Source organism: Larimichthys crocea, unplaced genomic scaffold, assembly GCF_000972845.2.
Source record: "Larimichthys crocea isolate SSNF unplaced genomic scaffold, L_crocea_2.0 scaffold271, whole genome shotgun sequence".
NCBI classification, from domain to species: Eukaryota; Metazoa; Chordata; class Actinopteri; family Sciaenidae; genus Larimichthys; species Larimichthys crocea.
The window spans coordinates 36299-62834 of record NW_020853581.1 but is presented as its reverse complement, the minus strand read 5'-3'; the positions used below and the strand labels follow the sequence as shown (position 1 = coordinate 62834).

The window sequence follows — 26536 nt, the reverse complement described above, 5'->3', positions numbered from 1 at the left end:
AAACTGAAGGATGGTCCTTAACAGCTAACTTAAATATAGTCGGGAGAAATATATTTTAGCATAACCAGATTTCATGCAAGCACACTTGAATATCTGCTATTCCTCAATCACATGCACATAGCACACTGCTTACTGTAGGCTTGTTAAGGCCGCGCCCCCTCACATGCACACATGATTTCTACAACCTGGACCACACTTTAGAGTCCAGAGCACAGGACTATGGAAGCCACACATTTGAGCTCCTGGACTACATAAAGTGAAGTAGGTTTTGATGATATTATGGGGTAAATATATTTTATGTATGGTATTAATGTTTAACTTGCCAATAGCACATGAAAATTTATTCATGCAACAGATAACTAGCTGATAGGTTAGATGCTGAATAAGCATAATTTCATTGACAATCTATGAGGCTATCTCATCATGATGCTAGCTTACCCCCAATTTTTAAATTACCCCCAATTTCTAGTTAATTCCCATAAAATATATTTTTTCCCACGGAAAGTTTCTGATTTGGACTATTTCCAAAATTCCTCAGCTGAACTTTCCATGGAAAGTTTCTGGAAATTTTCCACCCCTTTGCATTGGGCAATATGAACAAAGATACACGAAAACAGATATTTACTGCTAAGACACACACACTTATCACAACATACATTTGAATGCAGACATAAATATTTGGAAATAATACTAATAAAAAAATAAAAATAAAGGAGAAGGAGAAACAGGCCCCATCCCACCTCGACACGTGATTTCTATGAGTGTAAAACGTTGAATGCCCACTGGATGGCGATCTAATGCACTCCACTGATATCATGCCTCAGGTTATATTCTGACTTCAGCATACAGATGGTCATATTTCACTGCTACCCGTTAAAATGAAATACAACTCAGAGTAATCATCATTAATGAACAGACTACAGAGGCTTAAACTGAGTGGATGAATAATTTAAAATGTTTGAGACCATTTTTCAGCCAGTATTTAATTTAACAGTTTTTTCATTTCTCTCACTACATGATGCTTTTTTAAAAATAAAACCAAGCAGTCATTTTACAAAGACTAATCTCATTAACACCTGAAAAAATATGTCAATGCACATTGTAAATGTGTCATGAAAGAATATGTCTGATCTGTCTGACCACATGTGGTGGTAGTCTGGCTGACATGGTGTTCAGATCTTAGGTTGGCATCCGTACACAGCACAACATGTTGTTTTTACACATGTAAGATGTTGTTTTTTAGCTGACATTAAATATATGTTGCTGTTCAAATTTCAAGAGCGAGAAATGAGAAATCTATTCAGTACCATTAAAGCACAAAAACATGTTATTCGACAGAACTGAATGAAAAATGAAAGCAGCACGTGAAGGACATACAGTAAAAAATAACTGTGTCGCAGTCATCTGTGCAGCTGGTCTGCTGTTACAAGGCATATAATTGATCTAATCACAGAGTAGGCCACGCGCCGATGCTGCAACACACTGACAAAATTATATTTTTTTATACAAAGAAAGGGAAAACTTCATGTGCTACATTTACTGAATTTACAAGAGGGGACAAATAATGAGGAATATGTCATAGACAGTGTTTGACAAAATTTCCCTTAACTCAACAACTCACAAAACACAGATATTTTTAAGGGAGTCTGAGATCTGTTCTCTGTCAGAATATCACAAGAACACATTAGTAATACAGGTTTAAATGCAGAGGCAACGTCAGATCATTTTTTTCACTGCACAAAATAAGGCAGGTGACTGATGTCAGCATATCGTGACTGATCAAGGCACAGGCAACACCTCACAGTGATCAATCATTCAGCGATCATTCACAATTTATCCTCACCACAAAAAATGTCTATAGGCCTGAGTCTTTTTGCGACAAGTCATGACAGTGGCACATCTGCTTAATTCAGGTCTAACCAAAGTACAATAATTAAATATGATTTCAAAAGAATATATCGTATCTGTTGTTTTTTTTTTAGATAAATAACAGCAGAAACTGAGAATGAATAGGAAGATGCACTGTGTTGTTGGTCAATGGAGTTTAATACAGTGTTAGAAGAATGACTACAATTCATATAAAAATAATAAATAATGAATTTTGAATTTTATTCAGACTTTTTAGCTTTCTTTCTTTTTTGTGCCTGCACGTGTTTGAGTGGCATGACTTGAAGTATTTGCATCAGCTAAACGTGCATCTTATTTTTTTTGGATGAGTGGGCCGGTGACATACAAGTTAATGGTCAGCTGGTAAAGACTACAGTAATTGGAAATGTTAAGAACAGAGATTAAAAAACAGTGGATGTCATTCCTGAAGACAGACAGGAAGGAAATTGGAAGTCTTGGAAAACTGGGGAGAAAATGACAAGAAGGTTAATTTGAGGGCAAAAAAAACATTCTCGCGTCGAGGAGATTTCACAGCAGATATCTGATTTTCACACGTGGCATCAAAAGAAAATATTTCATTTCAGAAAATGTCTTTAACAGCCTAAGTCTAATAATGTCAATTTACATGATAAGCACTTTAACACATCTCACTGTGCAGAGCAAACATCCCTCTGCTCTGGGAGTGTTGGCTGTCTGTTAAGGAGATGGAAACCTGTTTCCTAGTTGGGCCCCAGTTGAGCGAACTTTACCGGCTTTTGGAGCAGGCATCTCCAGATGGCTGAATCCAGAGCAGCTCGTGGTAATCGTGGTTTTTTGCAACCTAGATCCATTTTCCTGGTGCCCGACACCCCTTGAGATCTGTTTCCTCTGCTGATTAGGCTGGCCTCCCATATTTTTCCCCCAAAACTGAAAAAAGACAAGCACTTGGATTGATTAACTGTCTGCTGCAACGGTCAGACGTTGTCAGGATTTTTGCTTGCCAAAGCTCACACATTACACAAGTGTGTAAGGGTATTTTTAAGTTGTAGTCTGTAGCAGTCTTTGGTGTTTCACTATAAGGTTAACACGTGGGTTCTTAGATTTATATTTGATCTAAAATAATTTGTAAAGAATCGGGGAGTCCCACTTTTGGCCATCGGGCGCCTCTGTCCCGAGCTGTGACCACCACGACCCCCTGCAACCCCTTCCTCAGACCTGCACTTCCTGCCTCACACAAAAGCACGCGAGGAGACATTAGACAAAGCAGATGAGAAAGTTTTGATGGTGTCAGGCTTCATTTTATGCTATCCAATCTGTTTATATGACTGTGTCTATAATGATGTGATGTCAGTGACTGATTCGGAGTGAGTTGGAGAATAATGAGATGCCCCATTATCATAATTTCCCTGATTTAGATGAGTGGTTTTCTAACTCTGGGTAGTGAGCTCTTGCATTGTCCTTTTAAACATTCACTCTCTCACTGACTCACTCACTTGCTCACTTTGTGTGTGTTGTGTGTGTGTATTTCAGTCCACACACACTGTGTTTCATGAAGGGCAAAGTAAGGGGACCAAACAGAGAAAATATTTAGGGAAGTTAAAGGTTGTCTGCACTAATGTTACACATTTAGCAGTATAGAAAATATGACATGTACAACAGATCCCTAATGAGTAACATTTTAGTATTACTCATTAATGTGCTCAGAAAGTACATATTAAATGCAGTTTGCAGTCTATGCTGCACACAGCAGTTAGAGGTGTTAGTTTTTTTCTGTATATGTGACTGTAATGTGAATCAACATTATTAAGTATCTGCCAGCTATAGCTTTATGTCTGTGGTTTGTGCAGCTTCGCGCTTACACAGGAAATAGGGATGAGCTGGTTTTCCTGTTTCTCTTCATCTATACTTTGTTTAGATTTACATTTTTTACTCGAACACACTGCTGCTTCACTAATCACTAACACATTACAATTAAAATTCACATCAATCAGTTACATTATCTCACATTTATTGTCATTAAAGAGGCACTTCAGTGATTACGTATTGCACTTCTGTAAAGTTGGGGGGGTCTCGTGAAAAAGAATGATCAAACTTGAGGAAGCAGAGGCCGAGAAGTTCTGACTTTTAGTCTCTCTTAGTGAATTAGTGAAAACTACATTTCCCATAATGCAGCTCTATATCATCTTTCTTAGACGCCATCATTCTTTCAAACTTTAGAAAGTTCCCTTCAGAACTACAGGACACACGGTACACCTGTTTTCAAAGGCTGTGTAGTACTCCTCATAAAGAGCAATACTGCTCAACAATTTACTCAACACCGCTTTATTCCATTACTCAGCATGGCTACACCAAGGGTGCCTCTAAAGGTGCAGCATGTGACGGCTGCGACATGTTCTGGCTGCAGCCGTTCCACACAATGCTTATGATTTCACCAGAAGCAGCACAGTGTGTTTTAAGTGCCGCACAAGCTGCTCTCTGCTTTGCTGCATGGAGAATACGTGGCTGGTCTATTTAAGACAGAGGCTGTGGCCAGCTGCGTTAAACAACACAAAGTGGATTGAGCTCGGACACAGAAACAGTCAATTTTCAAAATGAAATGCCCTGTGTAGACTCCTGATCGTAGACAGACAAAAAAGTATTTACCAATCTAGCCGACCTACTTACCCCATGGGCAAAACATAAATCATTAAGCAGTTGAATAATGGCGCACGTTAGTTTGAACCATTCAAAAATGAACTAAATGTATCCACAGGATGTGAAGTAATAACTGTTTTTTGACTGCAAATATGTTTATGTATTGTGTTTCAGACATATCTGCTAACTAGCTATCCTATCTTTTAATACCTCTTTGTACCTCAAGAGGCCATAATGAGCCACTGTAGTAGCGATCCCTCAAACCACAGAAAGTGGTTTTCTTATCTCATGGCACCCTGTGGCTGACCCTGTTGTAACCCCTGTTCAGGTCTCCGGAAATGGGCACTGACTGATGCCCAACCTGCCTCTTGCTCTTCTCCCACTCCTGTCGACCCTGGAGTCAGAGTCTTGGTGGGACCCATTAAAAATCACCTCCGAGGCTGTGTTCAGACCAGGTTCCGCTCTCCTAGGTGCGATTGTGGTGCCGATTCAGACACAGCATCCCCATCTTGACCATCCCACACCCTGGGTTGTGCTAACTAGCTAACGGCAGCTACAGTTAACAGTTACTCTGGTTCGACATATGGCCAGCTCTTATATATTGCACCTATGAACAACTTGAAATCTTCTCCACCTACATGTCACATATTCTGTACTTAATATGTAGAAATAGAAAATTACATGTTTTTAATAAGCAGTCTGCCTACATTTTAGAGGTAGTAACTGACCATCAATAGCTAGTAGTGGTGGGCGGATCGATCCAAATATCGACAGTATCGATACCAAGTCTATCTGCCTATTTTCTTGTAAAAAATTACAACAGAAGAATGGCAGAGAGGAAGAGGCTGTTTTGCTGTGTTTTCAAGCCAAAAGCAAGGTCATGAAAATTAATTGTGATTTAGCTATCCAATGACGCATCCACCTTATTCATTGAAAAGTATCGTATCGGCGACACTGGCCTGTATTTACTTGGTATTGGATCGATACCAAAATATGCAGTATTGCACACCACTAATAGCTAGCTTTGTCCACAGTGAGGCCATAGTCACATCCTCTTAATTCTTAACAAACTGCTGACTCCGAAACGTAATCTGACGAATAATGTTAGCAAGCCAGCTAGAACACTCATCAGCAATGTTACCAGGTATCACATTTCTCCTTATTTGTAAGATGGCAAATCCAAATGACAGAGATGCAAACTGATATCAGCATACCATCAAACTGCCAGTGAAACATTGCGCATGTTGACTCTAAGAGCCCTTTCAGACACATTGTGATTTGTGCTGTGCTCGCTGCTGGGTTCAGCACACCAAAGCCAGGGTTGGTAAACCATAAGCTAAGTTTATATATATAGGCTACACATATTACCTACCTACACGCTACATCCTGTATGCTGATATACATGATTCCTCCTGTTTATTCACAGTGTCACAGTTTTGTCAATGCAGCAAGAAAACAACAACAACAATGCTGGAGCCCGATGCAAGTCACTGAAATAGAGTTTCAGCGCTGTGTTGTGTCCCGAATTACTGTATCTTTACCCATGAAGGTGACAAGTAAACTGAACTTAAAATATTAAACATACCAACATACACTGTGGATTTACTGCAGTGCAAAGTAAAGAGTAAATCTTAACAAATCTACAATCATCTAGACAGTGCACTCTTCCTTTTGGCGTCATATCAACGAACAGCTCTGCTAGTGACTGACATTGAGTAACCACCAATTAATGTGTTAGACAACGTTGACTTAAAGCCTACATTTAGATAGCTGGGATTTCCCATTAGCAGTTATCATAAATGATGCAGAAAGCTATACCGTTTTAATTAGTGATCATTATCTCACCTATTTTAGCATGTTCTAGACATTGTGGATACCACTCTTATATCTGTACAGCCAAGAAACGGTTCGCTTAGCTCTGTGTAAAGGTGACAAAATCTCCCTAGCAGCACCTCTAAGGCTAAGAATTGCACTTTTGACTTCTTGTATCCGTCTTGTCATAAATCTTCTCACCTAACTCTCAAACATTTAATTGTTTTGTTAAAGATTGGTATTGTACCGAGCTATGTGTGTATGCGGTTGTGTTTAAAACCAATAAAACTGCGAAACCTTCTTCTAGTAATCATAACTCTATTTACTAAAGAATTGCCCCCACCCCCACCTACACGCACACAGATTTTCCAGCCTGTGGTCTGAATCTCATCACTGGCTCCTTTTCAAAACAGGCTCACAAACATCATGATTGATTCAGCCACTATCCTTCAGGATCTCTCAATGCCTGCCTGGGCTGGAGATTAATTTCCTTTTCCTCATCTTAATTTTTACTCATCGCCTCTCCATAAAAAGGCTAAATGTCAAGCATGCCTGACTCCTTCTAGTGACACGTCTATTCCAGCAGATAATTACCATAAGGAAATAGATGCTTTAGTGTGCAGAGGGGAATTTAATTTACTCTGACATCCTCACAGCATAATGCATTCCTAAAGAAAGAGTTTCTCAGTTTGCAATTGACTTTTTAGATAAATTGGACTATTTAATGTGATTATCAGCCTTGAACGTCTTTGACTTATTAAGGTGTTGAAACCAATTAAGGGTTACATGCTGCTCATGCTTCCAAATGTGAAACAGTGAATACTGCTTAAAGATCCATGAAATAAGAACCAGCCGGAGCCTTTTGTTCGGTAGTCAACCGGCTACATTGCCTGATGATGTTTTGAGACTTGCCAGGTAATGATATTAATTACAGCAACATGACTTACTTCAGGTTGTGGATTAACCCGAGGGAGCAGGGCTTATGTTTAGTTTCATTTGCAGCCATGGATAACAGCCCGTACATGTGGTATAATCTTAAATGCGGCAGAATAAAGTAATCTTATATTAATATAATTTGTATGTCCAGTAAGAAGTTACACGTTTTCTAGAAATCAGACATTGGGAAGATTATCAGCAACTTGGGCAGCACTGCGTATTGATGCCAACTCTGCAGTAACCTGAATCATTGTCCTAGTGTTTTGGCTGTCAGACCCACAGTGTGTGGAAGCTGCTGTGTCACTGGGACAGGACAGTATCTCTGGGTTATGGAAGACCACCGTTATGATTGGACCCCTCTGCGTTCACTGATAGCGTTGAGTCACACATTTCAGTCCCAGCATTCCCTCTTTGTGGCCCCAGGAGCTGCTCATCCTGCAGCCTTTATTCATACCTGCTCGTGTCCAAAAGCTGCACCTTTGACCTCACACACAAAGCAGCGCCAGCCAAGAGGCTTTGAGGAAGTCAGCGAGCGTTGCTGCAATCCGTATTACTGCCGTGAAGACACAGTAGTGCTCCTGCCCAAAGTTCCTCCTTTTGCAACCAACTGCCTGAATGTTGTGCTTCTTAGGAGATAAGAGTAGCCTCCCACGAAAGGTGACTCAGCAATCCAGCACACACAGCCTCTCCTGAGATAAGAGTAGCTGCGTGGGGCCTGGGGACAGCGGGATACTGGGAAAAACAGTTACAAGGAGAGAGAACAGGGGACAGTAAGTTCAGTGTAACAACCACTTATTCAGGAAAATTGAGAATATATTTATATAACTTAATTAGCAGTGAATATATACATTTGTGAATGGCAAAAAAACACAAGTCTAATAGCATTTGAGTCTACTAGTAATTTGAAATACAGTAATCAGCAAAGATCCACTTCAGCAGATACTCATGAGATAATAATGACAGGACATATTTGAAAATGAGAGGTGTAACTCATCATTTATTTAGAATTTCCATCAATATTAATCCTCAATTTATATTTCTTTGGATGATTTCAGACAGTTCACAGTCACCCATCACTCTGTGGCTTCAACTACACCACTGTGAGATTGACACTTAGGTTTGCATTATAAGAAAATTGGAGAGTAGTTATCCTAAAGGCGTCTGTGTGGTGATATGTTGCTGCAGCTCCGCTGTAATATGTAATGTGCATTCTCCAGCATGGATGACAACAGAAGGGAAGACGCCGATCCAGTTATACGTTCTGCGAACAGCAGGCACAGAGTGTGGTGACGGTTCACTTATTTACATTCGATGTCTCAGTTTCGAGTTACTTCCAAGCACTTTTGAGTTTAGATTCACTTTTGGTGCTAAAGTTAGAGAGAGTCTCTGAGCTCATATTTATGGAGACTTCTGAAACTAAAATATCTGTGATTGGGTTTGGACTCTGAGCCAGTGGCATAGTGTTGGTTTGTAGCCTTCTGAGCACACAAAACCAGAGGGAAAACCACATTTCAGTGACTCTAATGCATATCTGCACGATGATCTTCTGCAGGATTGAGTCAGTGACTCGGTGAAGATGCATCCTTAAACAGAAAGTAAGACAAAATAAACAATTTGCTTAGTTTCATGCATAATTTGGACACTTGTGCTGATGTGATGAAGCAGGACAGGAGGCTTTGACTCTGAGGGGACACTCACTGGAGAGAAAGAGAAAATGGATGAAACAGTAAAGGGAGAGAAAAAAAAAACCTCATTACATAGGAAAGAAAACAGTTGTGTTAATTTCATGGACTGCTTCAGCGTGCCAGAACAGGTGACAGAAGGGGAGCTGTCCAATATGCAAGTAAGGAGACCCCCCCCCCCCCCCCCCCCCCCCCCCCCGCGCAAACAATGAATGGTCCACTCTCATCGCGCGCCTCATCCCATCTCATGCATGGCTGCCAGTAATGGTCTACTGGGTGTCAGCTTTTATTGGCACGGCACAAAGCAAGTGCCAAGGGCTCGGTGCCTCGACTCCCCGTCGCAGACTCGGCCTGTGGATAAAAGCAAGCAAAATGCCCCAGTCGAGCTCAGAGACATAGTCATGTTGGGCTGGAACGAGGAAGTGCAGTGGAGAGGGGAGGGACTCAGGGCGCAGCTCCATGGGGCCGCCGCGGCGCTGCGACCTTCTGCACATGGAGCCGGGGAGAGTTGGAAGAACTTCATACTGCAAACTCAAGGAATAGCAGGTAAAGTGACTTCCACCGCGATTTTTAAAACTCGAAACTAATCTTAAAGGCTTGTTCAAGAGCTCTAAATTGATTTGGTTTCTTCTGAAGATTATTTGGAGACATTTGCACCTGACTGGAAAAGACTCCTTATAGTTTCGGTGCAGGTGCGCCGCAGCATCAGATCCCGTTTAGTGCGCGTTATTCTTTGCTGATAGAGGACAAGTAACGGATTAATAAAACAAGAGCAGCTTTTAAAATAAAATACAGAAAAGTATTTTCATCTTCTAACCGCCATTTGTTTCTAAATTGGCAACAATTTGACGGAAACAGTGGATTGTTCCCCGTTTTCCATGTGTCTTTTTCTTTTGGGAACATATGGATAAATTATTTCTCAGTTCCTTAGATTTATATAAAAATAATGATCAGATTTTTAACATTTCTTTCAAATTATCTGCCGATTTCGTCTGGATTTTAACACGTTTAAAACATGTTTTTACACTCCTGTTGTGGCACCTGTTGCAACAGATGTGAGCACGCAATAAACTTGAGATGTTAAGTCTCCTCTGTGTGTGTGTGTGTGAGGAAAGTTTTTTTAAAATAAAATATTAAAAAAAATACATTTACAGGAAAGAAAAAAAAAACATTTTAAATAAAATGTAAATGTATCGGGGCCAAGCAAACCGCAGCCTATGTGAAAACATTTTAGCGCTGCTTAAACAGGAAATACGCACAGACTAACATCTATCTAATGTTTCCTTTAAGTTAATAATCGATAAATCTGATAGTTTCTCATACCGTTAATCTTTGAATTCACCTGATCGAACCACAGTCTCAGTTAGTTGTTAAACGTCTGTGTGAAGGGAAGAAGAAAAACACATATGTAGGCAGGACTGCTGAAACTTTTTACACTGCTGACAACGAGGTGGAAAGTTGTTCATCAACGCCCAGACGAAAAACCAGACCGATTCACTGTCAAACTGTTGAGGAAATAAAGTGTTTTCATCTTTTGAACAGTCTGCAAAACCGAGAAGTTCCTGTTGTTGAAGTTGAGCCTCTGAAAACAAAACAAAACAAAAATATATATTTATCCTTTATGAATTTTGATCAAATCAAGACTTCATTTATGTCATAATTGTGTCTTTAAAGTGAGGTATGTATGATGTAAAGTCGATGAGTTTGAGCTGAGCTTAAACTGTGAAAGAGTATCTTCATTTGATGTATCTGTACTTTCATTTTTATTTTAACATTTAAAGTTTACTTTAAAGTATTTTTCTGAGTTTGAAACATTTCAGGGAAGTTTGTAATTCTGTAAATTCACTCAAATTAGACTAAATTCAAACATCCAACAACAAAACTAATACTTTAAAAAAAAAACTATTAGTAAAAAATCTAAAATTCTGGTTTTAAATCTATTTAAAAGGAACCCCAGTACCTGCACAAACAGGACTTTTTCATAGCTCGGTTGGAAAGAGAAGTGCTGAAAGTACTGCAAATCTGTCTGCAGATACATCATCTTTCTTGTCAGTAGAAACAGAAGTAGGTAGGGGAGGGTGGAGGAGGTGCAGGAGGGGGGCGCAGAGGAAGGCAGACAGTTATTAAAATGATTGTACTGTCTGAATAGCAGAGTAGTGAAGTGTGTCAGATGCAAATGAAGGAAACTTCTCTTCAGTGCACCTTTACTCTCCCCTCACCCCCTCGATAGGCTCCCAGAACACATCCGCTAACACTATCTACCCACTTACACCCATACATTTCATGAATTACTGATGAGAATCTCCATGTGCATATGAATAAAGGTGACCATGCACCGCATTGCTTGGCAGTGTAGGATAATCTCTTCTCCTAATGGTTGATAAGAAAAGGCCCACAGCTTCATTACTTCTCACAAAAGCCACAACAGTGAAAATTAAAAATTCAGATATTTTCATGAATTGTCAGTGAGTTTCTGTCTTAAGTGGAAACTTTTAGCAGAGAGTGCAAATATGAAATATTTGAATTATGATTCATATTTGTGTGTGAAATCAGTGAGATCAGCTTTAGCGTGTGCTGAAACTGGATTCATGAAGTGAGCACAGTTATTTATATAATGATGTATTTAAATCTAAAGTCTGTTTTATTGCAGCCAGAAATCTAACTGCCATAAACAGAAACATATAAAGATATATTTTACACGCCTTCAATTTGTTTTTGTAATGCCTAATCATCCATTAAAGATAAGTGTTATTAAATGTTGGATTATTTAAAAAATGTAAACTTAATGAATTTTAATGACACAAAACTTAATTTAATTCTACCTGAAACACTCAAAAATGTTATTTTTGTTCCCATTCCTCCACATGTTGCTTCATGTATTCCAGGTGTTCATTTTAATTGTGTTTTATGTATCGTATTCACACACAGACACACACACGCACACCAGCGTTTGAAGCTTCCTCCTGAGTATCCAAACTTTGCTGGTGTGGTCCTCAGTATCTGTTAACGGTTTCGTTGTTTCTCATCTCCACCCTGCTCCCTGGTGTAGCTTTTGCATCTCACTATGAGCAGACGCCTCTAACTGCCCCCCACACCCCCCACCCCCACCACCACCCCTCCTTCTCCCCCCCAACCCACCATTGCCATGCACCAAACACACAAACACACATACACACATGCATACACACACACACACAGGAGGAGGACCGAGAATTCTGTCAACCCACAAGCCTCTTCCTGCCTCTCCTCACTTGACGTAGTCAGACCAAAACTTTTCCAGTCCCCCTTCGCTGTGTGTCAGAAGTCTTTTCTGTGACTTCCATTTCACCGGCTGAAAGATTCCACCTGCCCCTAGTTCATACACACACACACACACACGCACACACACACACACACACACACACACACCAATATGCACACATCTCCCCCTGGTTACAACCAGAACATGAGCAATACGTCCCTCCTATTTTCATAACTTTAATTTGATTTGATTACATACTGTAAATGGGAACGATGTTAAGACTAACATTTTAATTGCTCTTATCAAAAAGCCTGTTCTCAAAGTAGGACTTAAACTTTGGCAAAGGGACATTGAGGCACAGTGCGTAAAGACTGCGATCAAACTAAAAACAATATGCGAAAAGTCAAAATAGCAACAGTGTTGTGACATGTAGAAAATAAAAACAGCACGTTGTGCTCAAACAAAATAGCTACTTCCTGAATATTCTCTGTGCACCTTACTTTCCACATGCCTACGCAAGTGGGTTGTGGGTGAATGTAGGAACTCTCTTTTTTATTTCTGTCGAAGCCCCCCCACCTACACATCCGTGTTTCCCCTCTCACCATCTGCCCAGAAAAAAAAGGGCACATGAGAATATACCCCCCTCTGCCCCCGACCTCCAAACTCCAGATGCTGAAGAACGGCACTGCAGACTCGTCGCAGAATAACACGCAACACCCCTGTGTTGTGCTGAACAAATCATCTGCACCGGTGACCTTTGCCCCCCCTCCCCGCTCCTCCTCCACCACCTCCTCTTCTTCTTTCCCTCACACTTGCATTCTGGGCGTCTTTGAGCTCCTGACTTGACTCCGCAGAAAACTGTGCGTTGCGACAGAGCGGCCCGGTCGCTTCCCACTATTTGTTCCAAATGTGTGGAGCCATCTGTCAGTAAAACAGGAAGGCCTAGGTTCCCCTTCTCCCTTGGGCTCGTTTCGCTATTTTCGGGAGCTTCACTTCTCCCTGAGTGGCTGCTTGGACTGGGCAGCGGCCCCACCAAGGGCTTCTTGAAGTGGCGGAGCTGGGGCTGAGGCTGTCGGGCCCATCTGCTGCAGGCTTGAGGGCCATCCATTATTAATGGGGCCACGAGCACTGGTGACTCTTCAGATATTCAGCCCTGGCCGAAGGATCGCTTCTAAAAAATAAATAAAGAGAACTTCTCTGTCCTTCGGCCTGCTTTTCTGCCTCTCTTCTTTTCTTTGCCCATTCCTGTTGCATTTGCTTCTCTGACTTCTTGCCCCCCCCCCGTTGGTTATCTACTTCTCTTCCACAAAGTCTATCTCGCTGCTCTTTCTGTCTCCTCCATCTCTCTCTTACTCTCCCTCCCTTTGTTTCTCATTGTGGCTTCCATACGTCTCTTCTCAGGCCGCGGGCTCAGCGATGCATGCTCAGTAAATTAGAGAGAACATGAGCGTCGATCAGCTGGGCACGGTGAACACCCGCATCCTCGTGACCCGGGGCCAGTTAATTTTCTGCTTAATTTTGCGGCAGTCAGTTTGCATTTTTGGATGATTATGTGGCAGGAAATTAACAATAAATAACAAATGTGGTCTGAAAGCCCATTCCCGGCAACCCTGAGCTACCAGCAGGCCCCAATCAGCCGGAGCCAAGCCGCTCTCCAAGCTCAGTCTCTCTGTCAGACTTGTAATGAAAATGTCTGTAATTCTTTGTAATGTAATGCGGGGGACAGTGGTGTGTCTGCGGCTGTGACAAGAGTGATCTCACTGAGGTGACGAAGTCACGCAGAGAAGTACACCCTTTACTCCACTCTAGCTTTTTATAATGTTGTTTCTTCAGCCTGCACTTGATTAAACTTACACGCATCTACATCTCCATCTCTCTCCCATTAGAGTACTTGCACCGCATGGAGACAGAGGAGGCCCAGGAAATGGCCCAGATGCCAGGTAAAAGACTATCTACTGCATGATTGAGCCGTAAAGTGCAAAAGGTAGATACAATAGGCCTACAGACAGGCTCTTACACCAGCCGGAGGTAATTTTGCTTCCCCTGAATGAGACATGTCGTGGGGTTGCGTTGGTGAGTGATGAGTGTTTGCTGGTGTGTATCTCCGCAGGCAGGGACAGCCCCCCTGCCAACGAAGCGTCCGAGGAGGCAGAGGAACCCATGGCCGTCCCAGAGGACCTGTCAGCCAGCTCCACCCACCAGCAGAACAACAGAGGGGACAAAGGTAAGAGGCAGCATCTCACCAAACGCGCCCAAAGCCAGTCAGAACATCACTGATGCTTGTGTAAATTAGGACTAAATGAATCTAAGTGTGTGACTGAGACATTAAGTTAAGTGTATTCCATGAAGCAGCAATCAAAATGAGTCATAACCACTGCAGTGCCTTTCCCAACAGTAATGTATTCATTCCCAGAGCATCCAAATCAGAGTAAAATGGTTAAATTAAAGTAATGTCAGCATCAAAAGCATAACATATATATAAAAAAAGCATAAAAATGTTTTTATAACTTAATCCCATACACATCCAGTGGGAGATATTTGCCATTCCAAATCCCTTGGAAAAATTAATTTAAAGCTGTAAAGAGACACATTTAGGTCACTGGCAGAAAAGGTTAAAAAAATCCCTTTGATCCATGGCATGTCATTAATAAGCCAAATCTTAAGGAATAGCTAATGTGGCCTTGATTTGAGTTTGTGAACATCAAGCCAGGGAATATCATGGTGAAAATAAGGAGGGAAGCGTGTTAGGGGAATTCACAACGGTGATGTATATTTATCTCAAGTCTCCCAACATGGGGGGCTTGTGAAAAAAAAAAACAGGAAATGTTCAAGGTGGAATCATTATTGGTCATTAATAGCTAATCGGTTTACAGGAGAGTGAATCAGACATAACACACAGTTTTTATAGGATAATTAATACAAGTACTATTTTGCTTATTCATGAAATTCACACTTTCAAAACATGCTATTTATTTTTTGTTTTCATCATTACAAATAATTTGAAGTGATGCCAAAAAAAACAAAAAAATACAAGCGTGACAGCTGACCATCCTATCTGTGTTCTTCCACTTATCCAGATAACGGCAAAGATTAACAGCACAGAGTCAAAAAATAAAAATGTGAGAGGAAACTGAAATAGGATGTGTAAGAGTTTCCTAAGAAGAACTTGCCATCAGACAGTTTCAACACTCCTGGAGATAAAGAGTTCAGGAACAGGGCCAAGCTCAAGAGATCAGCACATCACTATACCACATAGGTCACACACCTGCACACACAGACACACACACACACGCTTGCTCACAAAGACTCTCTGTTTGACTTTACAACTGTTGAGCTGTCAGGGCTGTGCGTGAGCTCAACACAGGCAGGGATCTCTGAACAAGTGCTACGATGTCATCTGAGCAATTAAAACGCGTCAAATTGAGTTAGGGAGCGTCTGGCGGTTTTATTTATCTCATATCAGTCGACTGATAGACGTTTAGTAAAATGTGGAATAAAGACAGAAAAATAGTCAGAAAGCAGATGTTTTAAATGTTTGAAGTTTATCAGTAGTGGTAAAGAGAGCTGGCGGCGTGGATGAGAGTTCATGTCAGTTTCTGTTCTTTCCCTATACAGTGTGATCGCTTCGAATGTGTCTATATAGGGACAGAGAGAAAGAGCCCGAACAGCAAAAGAAGGGAAGTGCAAGTATCTGGTACATCTATGCATCGCTGCCTCTGCGATAAAAGCCAGAATGAGTTATAATTATCACAGGATCATGTGCTGCTCAGTTCTCTGTCGTGAAAAAAAAAAAAAAGAGGCAAAAAGCAAGGGGACTATATGTGGGACATGGGACCTCAAAGTATCGAAAGCTCAAAACCTCAAAACCTAGGTGATTTCCTGTTGCAAATAAGTCTTTACAGCCCTGGATCGTCATTGTTGTTGCACATTCACAATGCTGCAATCCTCACATAGTATATGACTCAGAGCATGAGGGAAGTTAATAGGTCGAAGTGAAGCTGATTTCGTTCTTCCGGCTCAGTGTGTCTAGTAAATTGTCACAAAAATGCAAGTTTAATTTTATTACCATCGTGTGGCTTAAACTGAAAATAAGCATGGAGACATATTTGGCTAAAGTCACAAGGCGGTACAATGACCTTCTTGACATCCCAGTAAAATGATTTCTCTTTCACTTTCAGTGATTCAGACGGAGCCTTTGCTATTTCAGAGACCTGAGACTAAGAGGGAGACTGAGCTGAGTCTAGTTCCCGAAAACATGGAGGCGAGTTTTTTTTTTGGTAAAAAAAAAAAAAAGTGCGAGGGGAAAAGCAGGCTGTTTTCGGTGTTCCTGCAAGTCGTGTTGAGTGTGTTGCTAGCGTGGTTTAACACATGTGGTTCCACTATCTTGCACACAGGGTTATTTTCAGGCAGTGAGAGCAGCACAAGTCAGTAACAGGAACCTCCAGCAGGCTCCCTGTGTTTCCACACTGCAGAACTAACACACTTGCTAAGTTCTTCCTTTCTGCTATCGACCTCTGTCAATATAGCTTGATAATTTGTTATTTTTATGCCAAAGATACTTCTTTAACACACATGCTAGTTAGTTAGTCCCGTGCGTCAGCAGTTGTCAGTTTCATTCCCTGCTACAGGACGTGTCTGTTATCTGAGCATTAGATCCACATCAGGTTATAACCAGTTTATTGCGACCTGTTTTGTTTGTCGACGATGTGATCTGACACTTGCTTCCCAAAACGAGCAAATCAGGATGTGTGACCGTGACAAACATTATATATAGTAAAACGCCTTCTTCCTATTCCCGATTCAGTCACAACTTCCCCATATCCATGAGAAGTGGCAGCCCAACATTCATGGTTCCCTTCTGTCTGCTTTAACCGGCTGATAACCTGAGAGCCCTGCTGCTGTATGAAATGTCACAGCAACTGACGGCTACAGATACATTAATACAGATACATACAGAACATAAAAAGCCTTTAGCACATTGTTCCAACAATTCTGAAATACAGTTAAAGAGTTATTCCTGGATCAGTGGCTACATTCCCATGTGCCTTATTTGCCAATACAATCAGGCAATAGTCTAATTATGCCTTTTCACTGTGGTATAATTCTACAGCTCCCTGTTGACATTAGAAAAGTACCTGTTACTCAAAAACTGTGGAAATCAGAGGTTTTGTGGCGGAAACCATACATTGAATTAAGAAGGTTGAAGTGGTGCAGCCACTTAGCGAGTTTTGCTTTCGAGCTCTGTGATATGCAAATGGAAACAAATTCAATCAATTGCAGAAAATCCCTCCAGCATAATATTTACATCACCATTAAAGTGCTCACGCTTTACTGAAAAACCTTGGTGGTTCAAGTGAGAAACTCACACACACACGTTATACAACAGTTGCGATGTAAAATCTCCCTTCAAAAAAAAAAAAAAAATAGAGGAGAGAAGAAGACTTCTGCTGCACGGTGCAGGTTGTAATTCCCTTTCCACCTCCGCAAGCATGGTGAGTTGGACACGTGCACGGCTTGACTGCGTTTCACAAAATGTCACAGAAGGTGTCAACGTGTCAGGGATTCCCAACCAAGCAGTTGCATGGAGGGGCGTGGAAAGATTGTGGAGTAGCTAAAGTGAAGAAAATGGAATAAAAAAAAAAGAAGGAGGACAAAAAGACCACATGTTGAGAATGCTGAAATAGTTAATAATGGATAAATAGTGAAAATGGGTCACTCCAATTAAGAGCAAAACAATTTGGCTTGATAAAAGTAATGTAAAAAGGAGTCCTAAATTTCATTTAAATGTAAATAAAGCCAGAGGAACTCCCGAGTGACATTAAAATCACAATGGCAATAATAGTTCTGTTAGTTTCGTGCTGGAATATAGTAGATCCTCATTGACATGCCTTGTTAGCTTTGTTTAATTGTAACTACATTTTCATTGCACATGTAGCATGTTTGGTAACTAATTCATACACAGTTCTGTACCGTAACGCATCCTCAGCTTTTGCACAACCCTTTCGTGAAGTGAAGCTTTTCCTTCCCTTTGCGTGCGTGCCTGGTGACTCTCTTATCTCATCTGCTCAGCAAAAAGACAAGAGAGTTTGTCCAAAAAATTTCAGCAGTCGAGCAGATGAGCAGATTTTCTGTCACACGGCAGCAAATTTAAAAAAGTACTCTGGAGATGAACAATCGGATTGTGTGATCGGAAAAGCGCTGAAAACATCACATGATCCTAACGCTGTTAATTCTGTACATTAGGGGATTTATGTTCCCATGGTGGCTCTCGGTGAAAATGAGACTCCTGTAAAGAAAAAGAAAAAAAACATGTTTCAGTTACAGACTGTTTTACAATTCCTTTCCCGTGCTTCCCTTTCTGTCACTTCTCCATAATTCTTGGTATTTCAGTTAGACAGGCCCTCTTTCTGAAGCTTCCCCTTTTCCATAGATTCCTATATTTCATGATTTCCACTTCTTCCTCTTCAGTTGTACAAACAGAGGTAGAGGCATGGGGAAATCAGGCTGCCACTGTGACATGAAAACCACAGGCTGGTAGCTGTGGGACTTGCATGATCTGTCAGTTGTTTCTAAAGCTCTCTGGTGGGAAAAGAAGGAGCTGATTGTTCCACGCAGAGGACACTTCTCCTTTTTTGATCACTTTGGGAACATCAGACTTTAAATATACTTTGTAAATGTTGTGCAAATAATACTTAGAATTCATGATTCATGGTAAAAAGGCCAAACGCGAGTGTGTGTTGTGCGTGTGTGTTCATCGTACTCTGTTGCTCTTATAGACACCGCTGTCGTCCCTAGTTTCACACTGCTTCCTGTGTCTCTGTTTCCTGTTTATCTTGCTGTCATTTGTTTCACCAAAGTGTGATGGTGTGAGATGATCTGTGAGTTTCTTCATCTCATCACTGACATCCTCAAACAGCAGGCAAGCTCTCCACCTGTGTATCCTTATGATATAGACTAAGCTGCTTTGAAAAGAGCACGCAGTAGAGTCTACAGTTTAAATGGGTGGGCTGTGGGTTGATCTTATCGGCTGTTTGTTGACTTTTCTAAAAAAAAATAAAAAAAAAAAATGCCTGAAATAAGGGGAAGTTTTTGAAGTTTTGATGCAGCATCCCGGTAAACATAAAAATGTCGTATTGTGCACGAAAGGAAGTTTATCATCACAAAGCCGTTGCTTTAGTTGTATTACATTGCAGTTGCAGTGCTCGTACACACAACAGATAAAAGAGGGAATGAACAGCACAATACCGTAAAATTCATTAAAGTTCAGTCTCATAGCTGTGAAAAACACACTTGAGTTCATCAATATGCTGTAGTCTTTAGAAAATGTGTCTTTAATTAAACAAGAAACTAAAATTAATATTACACATAATGCCATGTCTCACTCAGGGAAAAGAATGAACCTCCCACCAAAATAAAAGGTCAAAAACAAAAAGACAAAGACAACTGGCCAGGTAAATTATGAAAGTTTAAAATGAAATAAAAATTAAAACAAATAGTCAAAGCCAAAATTAAAGTAGATATAATGACTAAACATCCATCATTCAATCATTCAGTGAGGACAGTCAAAAAGGTTTTACTCTCCTGTTAGAAAGCCTTTCAGAGCAGAACAGAGGCAACTTTAAAGCTACATCACAGTGTTACAATAAGCAGCTCTCTCTAGTCTCCTGTCACAGCATCAATATAACACTGATAAACTGCCCATCTTTAGCATACAACATCATGAAAGAATCATGCTCGTATTCTAAACCGTGGCCCCCCTCCCTTGCCCTCTTTTCCAGCCTGTAACATTAAAGTTGAGGCTCGCAGTGATGAGGAGAATGAGCTGGCCTGTGACATGAATGGCGTGGAGGAGGAGGAGTGCGCGGAAGACTTGCGCGTGATCGATGCCTCTGGGGCCAAGGTGAACGGCTCACAGCCGAGCCCCGAAGCCAAGGCCTTCTCCTCGGCCGGCGGTATCCGGCTGCCCAACGGGAAGCTCAAGTGCGATATCTGTGGGATAGTTTGCATTGGCCCCAATGTGTTGATGGTGCACAAGCGAAGCCACACTGGTAAGCCGTCTGCAATACTTCATGCCCTTCCTTTGCACCCATGTTCACTGTTAGTATGAGAGGATGGATCAGGGGTAGAAAGGTGTCTGCTGTGGCTCTCCCTCATGTGTAGAGCATTTCTTTAGACCTGAATGGCAGAAATGAGGTAATTAGTTGACTCCTGCTGTATTTTGGCATTAACACAAGCTGTATCACAGTGTATATGCTGTGTCTTCTTTGCCTACACACAAACTCTAGTGATAGAGCAGAGCTAAATAAACTGCTCTTATGTTTGCAGTCACCCTTATACACAGCAGTAGTTGCAATGGCATCCTTGCGTTTGGCTGTATGCATGTAGACCTTCCTATCGTGCGTGAAATAGACTTTGAGCACACCATTAGCATTCATTATTATTCGTCTAAATGACTCTGAATTACCACATGACAAGCAACAGTAACTGATCAAATTATTGTGCGATAAAGTAGCAGAAGAGAAGAACTTGGTCCGAAAAAAAAAAAAAAAAACATGCCCTCAGTTGAGAAACAGGATATCTGCTGCAATTAAATGGGATCTCTATAAACTGAAAATTATCTGGCTATTAAAAGTTTTTCAAATTTCAAAATTGATATTCTATTGTAATGAAGCCAACCAGTGGTGGGGAACATTTTTGAAAAAGGCACTTAACTGTCAAGCTTTAGAAACTAATGAAACTCAAAATGGAAGAAAGGAACACTTGACTAATGTAAATGCAAAAGAAAGTACAATAAAAGATATAATGAAGTGCCTCCTATTTAAATAGAAAATATTCTGTGGTGAGTCTTTGCTCCTGAAATGCATTTTTAATGAATTTCCCTTTTATATATTTTTGCTGCTTCACTGGTGACTCTTATTTTATGGGGGGCCTTTGAAAAAAAAAAAGCCATATTAAAACATTCTCACAGAATGCCACAACACTCGGAGAGGCTGGATATTGGTTTATTCCAGAAGCGCTGATCAGGAAGACTGGCTCTCAACACAAAGTGTTTCCTTCGCTTTATTCAAATGAGGCTGAATTTGCATTGTGATGTGCCGCTCTTATTTTAGAGACGAAGAAGAGGAAAAAATGAGATTTTCAGATCAAATTGACCTAGGCAATGGTGCATTACGGAACTGGCAGGCTGAGTCTGAAAGGCTCTTGTTCGATCAGAGCGCCAGAAGTCGGTGGGGCAGGGGGAGCATGGAGAAATGGAGTGTCACTCTGCTGTGAAACCCTCCCACAGGCTGCTGGATCGCTCTCTGCCCTGGAGACGCTCCATCATCCGCCTTGTTCCGGCGCTCGGGATGCTTGTAGTGCAGTGACCCCGCATTCCCACAGCAGCAACACGCTTCTTCATCCACATATAAAAGACAAAGACTTTGCGCTTTTATTGCTGTCAGTGGAGGGATCAAACATAGTGAGATTAGGGAGAGGAGTGCAATCATGAAAAAAATTAAAAATCATGAACTGCTTGGTAGAGTACATAAAAAACATACAAAATTGGGTGCCAGTAAAACATGCAAGTTACTTTTCTTCCTGTTTTTTTTTTTCTGTTTGTTTTATCTGCATCTCTTTTCAGTGATGTGTGTCTGTTGTGTTCTTGTCCTCAGGAGAACGCCCTTTCCAGTGCAGCCAGTGTGGTGCCTCTTTCACCCAGAAGGGCAACCTACTGCGTCACATCAAGCTTCATTCAGGGGAGAAACCCTTCAAGTGTCATCTGTGCAGCTACGCCTGTCGCAGGAGGGACGCCCTCACCGGCCATTTACGCACCCACTCGGGTGAGTATGCAGAGCTCAACCACACTGCTGCATTTGTGGAAATAGGAACGCTGGGTGGAAGTTTTTACAAAAGGCATGACATGTTCTGCAGTGCATACAGTGAGAGCACAGGGCTCTATAAGGGGAAGTTAACAGGGTGTAGATATGGTGTCACTTTTTTTTTTTTTTTTTTTGCAAATGTTTTGCAGAAGTGTTAATGAAATGTGAATGTTTATGTTTAAATAATACTTAATAAAGCCTGCTCTGAATAGTAAAAAATATGAATTATCAAAATTATTCCTGCACACCACTGTCACCTTAAAACAATTTGCTCATTCAGCTGCTTTAAAGGCTGCATGGATGGTGCAGTAAAAAAGCGTCAAATTAGGGCCGGCGATGCTTAAATAATATGACTGGAATTATTTAACATTTCTTGAGTGTCATCAAATCATCAAATCCCAAGAAAAACTCAAAACCAACAGTGTATTGGTCTATCTCTCAGGACTTTCCAACTTCCCATCTATGGTTGTGACTCAGCTCCAAGCCCAGTCATTTCCACTGAAGTTTTGAATAAATATTTCAATAAATATATTTTCATTTTTTTTATATTGGCTGAGCAGTTCCTTAAAACAGCACTGTTGTTTTAGGTACACATGGCTCAAACTTGAGTCAGTTGTGCATTTGTTGGGAACTATTTTCAGCTGAGGATTAATACACATTTAGTACATCAAGTATTTACAGCAGCAGGACTTTGGAAGGGATTCTACATTTATAAAAGCAAAATAACAAAAAAACAAAAACAAAACAAAAAAACCCCAAAATTATTAATTTCAGTGTTTTTCTCTTGTTCTACACCAAAGAGGAATAAGCTGTAGTAGTAGCTCATGCTCAGGGCCTTAGTCTGAATTTTAGAAATACTGATATATTTATTTATACATATTTGTTTTACTATTTGTATTTTAACTATTTTATTTTGTAATTTAAAAGATTATAATTCACTCCTGTGGATTTTGTAGGCTTTTAAGTCCTCTCTACAAGGCCAGAAAAACATTTCTGATCATTTCTTAGTCAAACCCTTATTTATTTATTTATTTATTTATTTATTTATTTATTTATTTATTTATTTATTTTAAATCATGTCTGTACAGGGATCATTTGATAAAATTTCCACCATGGGTAACTTTTAAATTACAGAATAGAAACTCCCCCAAGTTTGCTCCTGAATTCCCCCAAAAATACAAAGGACATGACCTCAACAGTAGCAACAACTCTGCTCGTGATCCACTTGTGAGGATTTTGCACTGGACTTCCCAAAGATCACCTGTCAGTCAAACAGTGTGCCTGGTCTTTTCCATGTTTTTTTTCTGCTGATGAAGTTATTGTAGTTGGTGCTCTCTAATTTTTTTTTTTTTTTCGGTCTGACCATTGTTCATGCTAAATACCCATTTTGTGTTTATTATGTTTATTCCAGGGAAACTGAAATCCATCACTTCCTGTTTTTTTCAGGAAACAGAAGGGACATTTAGAAGAGATAAAGTATAACTACAGCTTGAATCGCTATTGTTTGACTAAACCAAAATGTACTCATTACAAATGCCATTGTTGATCACTTTAATACTGGCCTTCTCATAGAATATTGCTCTGTTCACTGACATGATGTTGTTTTTTTTTCACAGTCGGAAAACCCCACAAGTGTGCTTATTGTGGGCGGAGCTACAAGCAGCGTAGCTCTCTTGAGGAGCACAAAGAGAGATGTCACAACTACCTCCAGTGCATGGGGCTGCAGAACAGCATCTACACAGGTTGGTGCTTCACAGGACATACACTTTCACCCAAATCTGATGGCCTACTTTACCCAGAGTGCAGGACTCACTATGCATGCAACAGCAGTGTACCACGGCGACAATGTTGCTGTTACTAAATGCTCCAACAGGTCAGGTTAAACTACTGTCATTTCTGTTTGAATGAAGGCTAATGCAGTTAGTAAATGCTATGCAAAATATCTGCAGAGCTAATTTACTTTATTACTAGTATAAAGTTCTGTATTTGTCCATATATACCCAGCAGTCATACAGTGAATGAACACACTATACAATTCTTAAGAAACGCATCTACACCTCATCTCTGAGCATGAACAAATATTGTATTTATAGACCAAGCGCTTCACATGTGTCAGAATAGTCCGCTCTGTGCTCAATGAGAAAAATACCATCATGTGTTATCAGGAGGCCAGATCATCACAAATTACTATGACTCTGAAATCTACTTTTCTGTCTTGCTTTCCAGTAATAAAGGAAGAAAGCAACCAGAATGAGCAGAGGGAAGACTTAAGCCAGACCGGATCTGACAGAGCCTTGGTGCTAGACAGACTAGCTAATAATGTAGCTAAACGTAAGAGCACTATGCCACAGAAGTTTGTGGGTAAGGGCTTAAATCTGCTTCCTTTGTGTAAATACAATGTCGCTACTTTTGCTGAAAAATCAGTGTGACTGCTGCACCTATGGAAGCTGCACTGTGTTTTGTGTTCTTTCAGTTTTGCAGTTTTCTTTGCTACCTCGGCTCTGCAGAGTGCATGCAGTGTGACAGACAAGTCTGTTTTTGCAGTTCAGCCAGATCATGAAATGTGCCTTTAACTTGTTTGATTAAGACTTTGATTTGATATTTACAGAACGTTCAGTGTAATTTAATTTACAATTAAGAAGATGATAACAGAAGAGGTAAACAAATAAAATGTTGAGAAGTGCTCAGACTAGAAATAACAAGAGGAAACTATGAGATCAGAAAAGAAAACAAAAAGAGTGAGTCATTTTAAGACTCAAGAGAGAAGTAGGCTCTGTATTAGGATGAAATCACAGGATGTCAGTGAAGTATAACCTTCACATTGATTGTCTTTCTCTGTCTGGCCTCTCAGGTGACAAACGTCTGTCAGACCTCTCCTACGATGGAGGAGCAGGTGAGATGATTCAGCCCCACGTCATCGACCAGGCTATCAACAGTGCCATCAGTTACCTTGGCGCCGAGTCACTCCGGCCTCTGGTCCAGACCTCCCCGGCCTCCTCTTCTGATGTGGGCCTCAGCTCCATGTTCCTCCACAAGCCGGCTTCTGAGGGCCACACGGGGACGGGCCTGTCAGCCAAAGACAGCGCAGCGGAGAACCTTCTGCTGCTCTCCAACTCCAAGTCTGCCTCCAGCGAGAAGGACGGCTCCCCCAGCCACAGCGGCCAAGACTCCACAGACACCGAGAGCAACAATGAGGATCGCCCAGGAGGGACAGCCCCAAGCCTCATCTACCTGACCAACCACATCACATCCGGGGTGAGGAACGGCGTGCTCCCTCTGGTGAAGGAGGAGCAGCAGAGGCAGTACGATGCCATCCGGGCCAGCATTGAGATGGCCTCCCAGGGGTTCAAGGTGATGACGGCAGACGGGGAGCAGGTGAGGGCGTACCGGTGCGAACACTGCCGCGTTCTCTTCCTGGACCACGTCATGTACACCATTCACATGGGCTGCCATGGCTTCAGAGAGCCCTTCGAGTGCAACCTCTGTGGTCACCAGAGTCAAGACCGATACGAGTTCTCCTCTCACATAACGCGAGGGGAGCATCGCTACTGAGCGCCATTGACCAGAGAACACACACACACAGACAAACAGGTGTACATATGGAAAACCACAGTCACTCAATAAATGCATAGAAATATAAAATGTAAAATATACTGTTGATGTCTGAAAGTTGTGTTTTTTTTATACAAAGTATGCATGTTTGTTGGACACAACTATTAAAAAAAGCATTTGTTTTCATTTCAAATACCATCACGAGGAAGACTCGTCCATCTGTCCGTATGAAAGAAACAAAATAATAACACAGCAGAGTTACTGTCACATCATACATAGGTTTTAAATCATGTATTTACAGTTGCCACATGTATAAAATGTATAAACTTTTCTTTTGGAAAACCAGGCAGCAACTTTACTAAAATATTTCCACCCTTACAAGTCTCTGTACTGAAGTGTCTGAAAGGAAAACACCATTTAAATATCAATATTAAATACAATCGATACAAATTTCAGTCAGTGTAGATAACCCCACATTTCCTTCCAAAGACTTCAAAAACCTGTTCTTGTACTTGTTACCAACCTACATATTATTTATATAACATGTACACGCCTGTCTGTTTTTGTATTTATTACAGTGATCGATGTTTGTCTGTAGAGTAGTGAATAAAAGCTGCATCTCTTTCTGTCCAATTGTACTAAATGTGTTTGAGGTAAAAACATGACTGCTGCTGGAAGCTATTTTTAGTTTTATTAAAAGAAAATGTTATCTTGGCCTTTTTTTTTGTTGTTGTTTTATACCTGATGGCTACAAATTGTTTTAGTCTCAAATTGAAAAGGAGCCATTTGAGGTTTGAAGGAGCTTTATGCTTGCAAAATATCAATAAAGGATATTTTATATATGCACAAAGAGTGAGGATGTGTTTTATTTTCCAGTGAATGAGTGAAAAAATGAGGAGAAAGCAGAGCTTATACTTGATGATGAAATTGTCAAATAAATGGAGGCTTACTAA

At 40.8% G+C, this 26536-nt stretch overlaps 1 protein-coding gene and 1 long non-coding RNA gene across 8 annotated transcripts; one reads left to right on the top strand and one right to left on the bottom strand.

The window, feature by feature from the left end:
• Positions 1-967: 967 nt before the first annotated feature.
• On the bottom strand, positions 968-14048 carry LOC104921863 (uncharacterized). 2 transcript variants are annotated; one of them, XR_002041598.2, is made up of 3 exons: positions 10891-14048; positions 10254-10512; positions 968-7980 (listed from the first exon to the last, which is right to left on the bottom strand). It is a non-coding gene; the product is annotated as an uncharacterized LOC104921863 (long non-coding RNA). The 2 variants fall into 2 exon arrangements; XR_003461888.1 differs by having other exon boundaries at positions 10254-12040.
• Positions 9143-26429, top strand: ikzf1 (IKAROS family zinc finger 1 (Ikaros)). Of its 6 annotated transcripts, none has more exons than XM_010734525.3 (8): positions 9167-9476; positions 14058-14111; positions 14282-14395; positions 19950-20219; positions 21825-21992; positions 23648-23773; positions 24258-24392; positions 24883-26429. In XM_010734525.3, exons 1-8 carry the CDS (start codon positions 9182-9184, stop codon positions 25581-25583), a joined length of 1863 nt encoding a protein of 620 aa, XP_010732827.3. In that variant the 5' UTR covers positions 9167-9181; the 3' UTR covers positions 25584-26429. The 6 variants fall into 6 exon arrangements, with proteins under 6 accessions (XP_010732833.2, XP_010732829.3, XP_010732827.3 ...); XM_010734528.3 differs by having other exon boundaries at positions 9433-9476; positions 14058-14155; XM_010734527.3 differs by lacking the exon at positions 24258-24392 and having other exon boundaries at positions 9166-9476.
• Positions 26430-26536: the final 107 nt, after the last annotated feature.